At 42.8% G+C, this 11,060-nt stretch overlaps 1 protein-coding gene across 1 annotated transcript; it reads left to right on the forward strand.

Moving 5' to 3' along the window:
- Positions 1 to 382: 382 nt before the first annotated feature.
- LOC126379038 (homeobox protein Hox-A4-like) lies at positions 383 to 4,882 on the forward strand. Its single transcript, XM_050027625.1, has 4 exons — positions 383 to 830; positions 3,192 to 3,270; positions 3,743 to 3,884; positions 4,719 to 4,882. Exons 1-4 carry the CDS (start codon positions 383 to 385, stop codon positions 4,836 to 4,838), a joined length of 789 nt encoding a protein of 262 aa, XP_049883582.1. The 3' UTR covers positions 4,839 to 4,882.
- The last annotated feature ends 6,178 nt before the right edge of the window (positions 4,883 to 11,060 follow it).

The raw sequence follows: 11,060 nt of genomic DNA on the forward strand, positions 1-11,060 counted from the left end.
GTATGCGATGTCATTTTTTCGCGCAAAACCGATCGTTTTGACGTCTCGCCTGGCCACGCCCTCGGTGCCAAATTTGAAAATCTGCGTTTTAATCATAAACCGCAGTCAATCGCGTTCCACCCGCCAATGGTCGTGCCCGCATAATCGTCCCAATTTAAATATAAATTAACTCCTAATTCAGCCTTTACTCCATTACAGCTCAATATCAGAGCTAATTTAAAAGAAATAAACTTTCAAATAAAAACTTTTTACTACTTACCGTTTTAAATTTTAAAAAATAAATGTCAAGTGAAACCGTGTTTCGAAAAAGGAACTCAAAACCGGCCAGTGATTGCGGAAAATGGGAAAATTAATTTACAAAGTTCATTGACGTTTTCTTACAATGATGGATCAGAGACAAAGCGTTTATCCGGCGAATCTGACGGAGTTACTGGCGGTGTCGGCTTACCAGCAGAATGTTGACCGGCTGTCGGCCATCGCCGACGGCGAGGAAAAGTACAACTCCGAAAATTATATCGACAACGAGCGATTCGACAACGCAGACCGCTCATCCTCGCCAGTTTCCACCATCGAAGACGGTGACAGTAGCCAATCAGCCTTTGGCGTCGACTTAACTGGCAAAGGAACCAATTTGGCCGGAAAATCCTTCACCATAGCCGCTATATTGGGCCTCACGAACTCCGAAGAGGATGTTATGAACCTAACTGTCCAGGAAAGACTACAGCAGAATCAGAGACAATTGCAGAGTTATTTATATTCAGAACATGACATGCAAAGACTTAACGACGGTTTCTGCAGAAATATGGTGGTTCCCCAAAGCATGAGGCAAGGTAAGTTGTAGTTAATAATCACCATTACATCTATCGTCGTAAGCGCCTTTTTGAAAGACACATCATCATCATCACCAGCCTATTAACGTCCCCACTGCTGGGGCACGGGCTTCCCTATGGAAGGATAGGGAGATCGGGCCTTAAACCATCACGCGGGCGGATTGGTGGTTATTAACGACTGCTAATGCAGCCGGGACTGACGGCTTAACGTGCCTTCAGAAGCACGGAGGAGCTCGAGATGTTTTTTTTTGTGGCCCCCATCCTATGACCGGCCTATGCGAAAGTTGCTTAACTTCAACAATCGCAGACCGAGCGCGTTAACCGCTGCGCCACCGAGCTCCTCAATTTCATTCAAATGTATTTTTTGTTAACAAAACCTCGCAATAGACACGCTGGTGCTAGTTCAATCTGCTCCGCACCACCCTAATCCCCTGGTAGTCGGCTTCCGAATATATCCCGCTTAGGGACGGTTCTGAAAAGTATCGGCGTCCGAAAATCCTAATATACGATCCCGACGACCCAATTACTCTAGCCATAGAGGCAGCCAATCAGCTCGCGACACCAAACACTTCAGAACCCCGATACCGACAACGCCGGCGTGGTCGACGATTTCCCTCAATCAGCGCTTACGTCTGCGAGGATTATATTTGAAAGATATACCCTAGTGGGTCGACAGCTATAAGCTCTGAATGAAGGGAAATCGTCGATCGGGCACCCTTGCTTTTTTTTTTAATAGCTTTTAAACGGAGTAGCAGTATTTAGGTTTCAACCACTACTCTACTTTATTATAACCGTGACCAAAAGTATAGTGAAAACTACATTTAAGCGCTTTTTTAAACCATATCACCACAGTGACTAAAACTTAAAAAAAAATATACCATATTTTATTACCTGCATTGAACTAGCTTTTATTTAATCTTTGACGTAATTTATAGTAGATTTGCCGCGGATGGCATTAACTACTTGACCGAAAAAATGGGGAGCGCTGAAGAATCTCTCTCACCCGGTACAAAATTTAAGACAATGATATGGATATCGCCAATAGCATTTTCCTTCGTTAAGCGCAAAGCTCAGCGCAAAACGGCCTCCGTGGGCCAGTAGTTTGAGCGTTGGGCTCACAATGCGGAGGTCCCGGGATCAAATGGGTTTTTCCTTCGCTGGTTGGAAAGTCGGACAGGCAGTCAGTCGCTTGTGTAAGAAACCGGACCTGTCAAATCTTCAGATTAAAGGCGGACCCCGTGAAAAACGGAATGACGCTGAGGAAGATGATGAGTGGTCGAAAGCTTAATAATAAAAGGAGTGGGTTTCATTTTGCGTAGCATCTGCGGTGTGAAGTTGAGTGATAGGGTGAGAAACAGTGTGATAAGACAGAGATGTGGTATAAAAGACGATATAGTGACTAGGATTGAGAAGGGAATGTTAGGTTGGTTTGGACACGTAGAGCGGATGAAAGATAATAGAATTGTAAAAGCGGTATATAAAGCAAAAGTTGATGGTAGGGCTGGCAGAGGAAGACCGAGAAGGACTTACGATGACCAAATTGGAGATGTCCTTAGAAAAGGTATAATACGATCTACTCTGAACCGGCGTGCGTATATGAAGCGATTGATGAATGTGGAGGAAGCAAGAGAAGTGTGTCAGGTTCGAAGCAAATGGAATTATATAGTCTCTGCTTACCCCGGTGGGAAATAGGCGTGAGTTTATGTATGTATGTATGTATGTAAAAGTATTGGGGGTTCTAAAGTTAGGATGGGCCTTGTCACGGAGGAATTTGTAGTAAGTAATTAGTTTTCGGACACATGGCCCTGATTCCTGCCGATACCTAATTTTATTTGAAGTTACACCCGTCATTTACTTATCCACCGAAAAGGAAAGGGACGGATGGTTGACAACTACTAATTTTAAAATGAATTAATAACCCGGGCAAATACAATAGGCATCTCGCTGTTATGCAACCCGTTTGCCGTGTGCTGTTAACTTAATCCTGTCGGGTTATTTACCAATGTAAAAATTCTAAAGGATTGTTTTCCGGACCTGTCAAATTTTCAGGTTAGGTAAGCGGACCCTGGGAAAGCTATGGATAATAAGTTTTTTATTAAAAGCTGCCATGAGAGCTTTGTTAAGGGGGTTAAAAATACCACATTGTGGACATCTTCCTAGCATTATAGTTTTTCACAGGGTCCTGCTGGGAGCTGTTTCTTGTATGATGAATGTGGTATTTTTAACCCCCTCAACTGGCCGCTCTCTTGTGGACTCCCCGGAAAAATAGCTTCGTCTGCATCACCTAAATCCGCCCCTGGCCGACCTCTATTCGAGTGTGAATATGTTCTATGTGTAATTTAATTTTGAATTTGTTTTCAGATAGCCCGCGACCAGATATTCGGCCGACTGGGAACCAAATAAAGAGCAGTAGGACCCATTCCATATCCTGTTCTAATAGGTAGGTGATATGATTATAAAGGCTGTTAGTGAGAATTATTGAGGACAGAAGAGGCAAGATGTTTGGACACCTAATAAGACACGACGAATTTATTAAAAACATCATAGAAGGAAAGCTCCGTGGTCTAGTGGTTAGAGCGTTAGGCTCACGATCTAGAGGTCCGGGTTCGATTCCCGATGGGGACATTGTTGAAATCACTTTGTGAGACTGTCCTTTGTTTGGTAAGGACTTTTCAGGCTTGAATCACCTGATTGTCCAAAAAAAGTAAGATGATTCCGTGCTTCGGAGTGCACGTTAAGCCGTTGGTCCCGGCTATTAGCCGTAAAAACACCTCCACCAACCCGCAGTGGAGCAGCGTGGTGGAGTATGCTCCATACCCCCTCCGGTTGATTGAGGGGAGGCCTGTGCCCAGCAGTGGGGCGTATATAGGCTATTTATGTATGTTATGTATGATGTTTGATTTCCCTAACAGTTCAGGGAGAAGTAAAAGGATACGGACCATCTTCACGCCCGAGCAGCTAGAGAGGTTGGAAGCGGAGTTCGAGCGGCAGCAGTACATGGTGGGCCCCGAGCGGCTCTACCTCGCTCACGCTTTGCAACTCACCGAGGCACAGGTGATAATATAAGAATTAAACAATACTTATCTCGGAATAGAAGAAAAAGGTTGGAAAGGCCTTTTTTTGACGTGACTTTTGCCGCAGATGGCATTAACTACTTGGCCGGACAAATGGGGAGCGCTGACCCGGTACAACATTTAAGACAACAGGCCTGAGGGTGCCCAGTTGGGCGCGAACCTCGGCTCAGGGCGTCGTATGATAGGAAATATATTTGAAAGAATTAATCGACCCTAGGGGGGTCGAAAGCGATAAGCGCTGATTGAGGGAAGTCGTCGACCACGCCGGCGGGGTCGGTATCGGGGTCCTGAAGTGTTTGGTGTCGCGAGCTGATTGGCTGCCTCTATGGTTGGAGTTATATTACGTCCTTCGGACGCCGATACTTTTCAATACCGTCTCTAAGCGGGAAAGGCCCTAACGCGCATTTTGTATGAGAACCGCTGTCGCCGGTTCAACCCCACTCTCTTTTACTACGACTCCTGCAAACGGGGCGGTTAAAAAAGTTCAGCGTCGTGGTTCGCGCCGCGACTTGTGCTGAGTGAGGCCCTTTTATCTCAGGACGTCCACCACCACCTTATGATCATTTCGACTAACATCCTTCTTGCTTTTTTGTAATTGTTTTAGTGGAAATAAGATATGATATTGTTGTCTTTCTTTTTGTGTGTGGCGTCCTTTCATAATAAACTATTTCTATTCTATTCTATTCTATAAAAAGGCCACAACGAAGCAATTCGTCTAAAAAAAGCAATATTGCTTTTTGACATTGTATTGTATTGATGTTATGTTGTATTATGTTATGTCTATTAAGGAGCTAAATAAAAATATACTTTCCAGGTTAAGGTTTGGTTCCAAAATCGGCGAATAAAATGGCGGAAGCACCACCTGGAAGTGACGCAGCAGAGACTTGCTGTCCTGCAGCGGCACCGTACTGAAGAGAGAGACGACGATATGTAAATTCGCGCGGTAAATACAAACATATGGCGATGTATGAGAGCGTGCACGGCACAGCGATGTCGCGCGCGTTTTAATTGTTGTGGTATGTGTAGTGAAAAGGTAAAATGAAGAGACTATCTACTTTTAAAGACATTTATAAAAATAATAGACGTTAATTTATTTTTAATAAGGTACATAATATAACTCTTATTTCTTTAGCTACTGTAGCAGAACAGATAAACTGAGGAGTGAAGACAATTTTAGCATCAGCCGCCGCAGCTGTAGCATGCTGGATATCGCGCGCGGCGCGATAAATGAGCCGATAGAGTTGCGTAGCGGAGAGCGATAAGATTGACCTTACAACTTAAAACAGTTTCTCTAATTACAAGAAACATTTTTAAGATCCATAGATGCAAAAAGTGATAAATGAATGGTTAACATTTAAGTATTTAAACTGTGTAAGAACATAAGATGTAAATAGGTAGATATAGGTTATACTGTTATTTAATTGATTACATCCTACCATCCAAAGGTTACCTGGAAGGATGCTATCTTAGCAATAAGCCCGCCTTCTGTATTTATGTTTTGGGTGAATATCAAAAAGTGCCAATTTTGGTGGCCAATTTTCATAAGTAATACAGTGAAACTTGGTTAAGTGGGACCGAAAGAAACCTCCATAACTGGAACTCATGCTGAGGTCCCAACACTTTGGCACTGAATTACCTCTGTTAGTGGGACGAGGTAAGCCTCTATATCTGGGATTCGTTCTTTCGATTCATCATCATAGTTACCTCTATAACTGAGACAGCGAGTAAATTTTATATGCCATAAACCTCTGTAACTGAGATAACATTGTTTGTTTACTCATTCTTATTCTACCCACAAATTCCACACGTAATTCCAAGTCCGTAAGTACCAATTTTGAGCTTCAATTACCTTCATTTTTAGTTTCGCTTTACTATCATGCAGATGTTTATTTGAAAAATACATAACACATTATTTTATTTAATGATCGCACCTGTATAACTGAAATAACCTGTATTCTCGCCTCTATTAATGGAACCCTCTGTAAATGAGACAGATATTTATTTATACCTGTATATCTGAGACACTGGGTAAGTGGAATACCTCTAAGTGAAACGACATTGCAGGTCCCTTGATGTCTCACTTAACCAGGTTTCACTGTATTATCTTTTAGTGAAAAATTGGGTTCCGACATGAAAAAGCATAGTTCTAGCTACGAGGAACTGCAAGAGACCTAAGAATCTTGATTATTTTTCGAGATATTAGAGTTTAAAATGAAGTAGACCAGTGACGCGAATACTATCTACGTAGATAAACGTACCGATCGTCGTGGAGATCCTTGGGGGAGGCCTATGCCCAGCAGTGGGCTTCGTACGGCTGATGATGATGAGATAAACGTACCGTTATTGGGGTAAGCCCTCGACATTGGCTACTTGACAGTTGTAACCTTAAAATTATTATTATATTGTTTATTTTACTAAGTAAGTACATTTATTTACTAGTTATACCTACATTATTAATTTTATTTCTTATTCTAACCTTAAGTATTTACGTATACATCTTTGTGATAATATTTGTTTATGTACTTAATGATATCATAATTTATGTACACCATTAACAAAATGTTTATGGAACACGATGTTCGTGCGTCACCCAACAGGGTCCACATAATATCAGCGTCGTGGTTCGCGCCGCGACTTGTGCTGAATGAGGCCCTTTTATCTCAGGAATGTTTGTCTCCTTTTGGTGGCTGCCTGGAAGAAATTGCTCTAGAGCAATAAGGCCGCCCAAAGTGTACTGTATTCATGTGTTATGTCTGATTGTTGAAATTTAGTTCTGTGCAATAAAGTATATTTGACCTTATTACATGATGGACTAATGTTATGGGCGATAGGCTGATCCCTTATCACCATAAGGTTCATCATATCCAGCTTAAGACACTTGTGGCTCTGCCCACCCCATTAGGTATAACGGGCGTGAGTTTATGTATGTATGTACACCCGATGCATTGGCCCCGCTGGATCGCGTAGTGTACCTAAACCTTTAGTATAAGTTGTATCCAGTTATGTGTCGTTCCCGGGAATATTCCCAACTATAAAAAGGCGCAAAACTTATGTATAAAGAGCTTTGTTACATAACTTAATAAATAAAATAAATAAATAAATAAATAAAATAAAAAATAAATAAAACTTTTAGGCAGATAAGACCAGAGTGCAAGAGATTGAAATTCTAAATTCCCTACGACACTACTGGCTGGTAGTGCAGAAGGGAATAAATATGCCCCACGGCACAACTGGTAGTGCGGCTTGGTAGTGCGGTGGGGAAGAAGGGGAGAGGACAATTTGAAAAATAAAAGCAGCCAGTGTCCTTATCATTTTTTATTTATTATTTATTTATTTATTTATCGTTGTTACAATTTAATAAAGAAAATAAAATAGCTTGCTCATTGTATCCATGTTACCAACATTGGTCGAGCAAGCGCCATAGTCCCCCATAGCCCCAGTATCCGGTCCACTAACCCCCAACCCAATAGCCCAGTTCCCTTTGTTCCCATAATCTGCAATAGTCCTACACGAACCGGGGATTGTCTTTGGGTGCACTCTCAAAGTGTATACAGGGATAATCGCCGGTTGGTGTCACTTAACATTTAGATTAAACTGTCTTAAGGGGCCTCTACGTGTTGGCTTCGGCCCCACACACGCCTTCCAAAAGTCCGGGACTCCATACTCCCGAGATATGGAAACGACATACAAATAGTAATAGAAATAGTAATTCTTAAAGAGTGTTTACAACGAGAACGTTCCCACTTTGGAAATATCCCCGGAAACGGCACTTCCCTGGTTGTATCTTTTAACTGTACAATATTTTATAACGATTGTAAATCTGACTTGTCATTAAATATGGACCGTATGTAAATATGATGACTTTTTCTTTTTATATTCGACCCCACCGGCATGAACGAGCTCCACATCTTAGAATAAGCAAACATCATCAATCCGAAGAATTTGATTGCACTGATAATAAACGTTTTCGACGTTTTTACTTAAGTTTTCGTTTTAATTTAACCATTTCTTTGAGAATACTACAATAATCATCACCTTTTGAAGCAGGCATTCGACGGACTCGGATCGGATAAGAATAGTAGTAGGGAAGTAGTATGAAAACGCCCTTATGTGAGGAGTGTGTGTAAACTGTAAAGGTCGTATTACATTATAGCGGCACGGTTGCGGCACGGCAACGACACAGCTGCAGCACAGCACCGCCTCAAATATCGGCTACCGCGAGATGCCAGCGCGCCGCCCGCGAGATGTCAGCGCGCCGTCCGCAACGTGTGTAGCTAGCTAGCTTGCTATCACCGCGAACAGGCGCGCAGTCGCCCCGCAGTCGGCGCGCTGTACACGGGTGAATATCAAAATTTCAAGTTTAGTGGCGTTTCATATTATTTTTTCGTGAGAAATTGGGTTCCGAAAAAGATCCAAAAGGATCCTCGGTTCCTTTCATTTATTCAGCGCTTATCGCTATCGACCCACTAGGGTCGATTAATTCTTTCAAATAATTTTTCTTCTCAGGCCTGTTGTCTTAAACGTTGTACCGGGTAAGAGCCTTCAGCGCTCCCCATTTGTCCGGCCAAGTAGTTAATGCCATCTGCGGCAAATCTACAATAAGACACGTCAAAAAAAAAAAAGATGCTCGGTTCCGACATGAAAAATTCTTTCATCCTTTTTCATGTCGGAACCCAATTTTTCACGAAAAAGTTATATGACAGTTCGCCACCAAACTTGGCACATTTTGATATTCACACACGCTGTCTCCTCGCTTGCAGCGCGCGGGCTCCGCGACGTGTCGTATGGTAGTTGTAAGCGCGCTGCCTGCTCGCCGGCGGCTTTTTATATTGACATTACGAAATATATCTTACGACACAGGTTTTAATGCTAATTTGAATGACAAGTAAATTGCTGGGTTGGAGCCGTGCTGGATCAGTGCCGTTATAGTGTAATATGACCTTAACTGGACTCTCTGCCTACCCTTCCGGGATACAGGCGTGATATTTCATTATTATTGTAATCTCAGGAACTGTGGAAGGACATCTGCGTAAAGTCGAAAGGTCATTTACCTTACAATGCAAGTGGCAATGCATTATCAACGCAGTTTCCGGGTGCAGTAGGGTTATTCTCGAGTGGGTATTTTTTGGTCGCATATGGTAACTACTTGGCCGGACAAATGGGGAGCGCTCTCGATCGGCTACGTGCGCATATCATCGCCTTCATAGTAAGTACCTTCGGCCAAGTAGTTAATGCCATTTGCGCTAAATCAACAATAAGTCACGTCAAAAAAAATAGTAAGTAAGTACTTAGTGAAAACCACGAAAGAAAAATCTGAAAAAATCAAAGTTTCATTCAAACTTCAATTTCTTTCAATGAAATCATCATCCCCTAGTATTATCCCGTTTGTCACAGGGTCCGCTTACCTAACCTGAAGATTTGACAGGTCCAGATTTTTACAAAAGCTGCCTGTCTGACCTTCCAACCCGCGAAGGGAAGACCAGCCCAATACAGGTTAGGTCACATACCCCCGAAAATGCGTTTCTCGGGAATGTGGGTTTCTTCACGATGTTTTCCTTCACCGCTGAGCACGTGATAATCATTTAGGATCCAAACATGAATTCGAAAACAAATTCGACAATCATTCAAACCTGTGCTCGACAATCATTGGTTTAGACCTGTGCTGGATTCGAACCTGCGACTTCAAAGTGGGAGGCAAGCGTTCTACCACGGCTATTCAAATTTCTTTCAATTAAATCCCGGTTATTAATTAATATTTACTTACTTAAGTGAGGAGCTCGGTGGCGCAGCGGTTAACGCGCTCGGTCTGCGATTGTTGAAGTAAAGCAATTTTCGCAAAGGTCATAGGATGGGTGACCACAAAAAAAAAGTTTTCATCTTGAGCTCCTCCGTGCTTCGGAAGGCACGTTAAGCCGTTGGTCCCGGGTGCATTAGCAGTCGTTAATAACCATCAATCCGCACTGGGCCCGCGTGATGGTTTAAGGCCCGATCTCCCTATCCATCCATAGGGAAGACCCGTGCCCCAGCAGTGGGGACGTTAATGGGCTGATGATGATGATGACTTAAGTAAATTGTGCGGAGAAGTACTAACTTCTACAGGGTGTGAGTGACACCGAATACTGAGAGGGACTCACACCGTGATTCTGAGTTGATATCAAGTGGAATTTTCCGTCGCAAAAATATGGAACTGAAACTAATTTAAAAAACTGGCATTTTTATTACTTTTTGAAAGTAACATGTTTCTGTAATCATCTTATTTTATGGAGAAAGATATTATTTCATCCTTGAAATTAAGTAGGGACAGTCTCCCAAAAAATGCATTTTCGGAGGCAAGTATGTGATATAATCAATATTGGGCAGGTTTTCCCTTCGCGGGTTGGAAGGTCAGACAGGCAGTCGCTTCTGTAAAAAACCGGACCTGTCAAATCTCCAGGCTAGGTAATCAGACCCTGTGAAAAACGGGATAATGCTATTTATAAGATATTAATGCAGGGGATTAACTGTCTGGGAACTGTTATTAGGCAGTCAAATTACTAAAGAACGTCTAGGGCCCTGTGCCGAGCTAGGCTTTCCTTGCAGCTTCTTTTCCCCGGCTATACAGGTTGTGAGAAGCTGCAGTAGTTTTAGGCGGATGAGACGTTCGTTATGTGAAAAATGACGATTCAAAATGTATTGAATTTGAATAAGAATCGAACTGAGGACCACCAGTCGTGAGCCAATCGCTCAACCACTGGAGCACGGAAACCGTTACGTTGTATGATGTAAGAGTTACCTCAGTATCAATTTACCTGATTATTGCCTTCCACTAATGACTATAAAGGCGCATACTTACGGAATAGAAGAAAGATCTTGGAAAGGCCTTTTTGACGTGACTTATTGTATATTTGCTCACGTGCCCTCACTGTGCGCGGGAGTTCACTGTAAAGATAGGCTACATAAGCCATCTTCGGGCGCATCAGCGTCGTGCAGACTAGGAGTCGAAGTGGTCGCCATGGCCGAAATCGGTCGGAGAGATCATCATCATATGCCACAGATGGCATTAACTACTTGGCCGGACAAATGGGGAGCGCTGAAGGCTCTCACCCGGTACAACGTTTAAGACAACAGGCCTGAGGGTGCCCAGTTAAGCGCGAACCTCGGCTCAGGGCGTCGTCTG

The sequence above is a fragment of the Pectinophora gossypiella genome, chromosome 27 (genome assembly GCF_024362695.1).
Source record: "Pectinophora gossypiella chromosome 27, ilPecGoss1.1, whole genome shotgun sequence".
In the NCBI taxonomy this organism is placed as follows: Eukaryota; Metazoa; Arthropoda; class Insecta; order Lepidoptera; family Gelechiidae; genus Pectinophora; species Pectinophora gossypiella.

Coding starts and splice junctions, on each gene's coding strand:
- LOC126379038 (XM_050027625.1), top strand. CDS start 383: ATGATGGATCAGAGACAAAGCGTTTATCCGGCGAATCTGACGGAGTTA. Junction 831..3,191: donor TCCCCAAAGCATGAGGCAAG/GTAAGTTGTAGT, acceptor ATTTGTTTTCAG/ATAGCCCGCGACCAGATATT. Junction 3,885..4,718: donor TGCAACTCACCGAGGCACAG/GTGATAATATAA, acceptor TATACTTTCCAG/GTTAAGGTTTGGTTCCAAAA.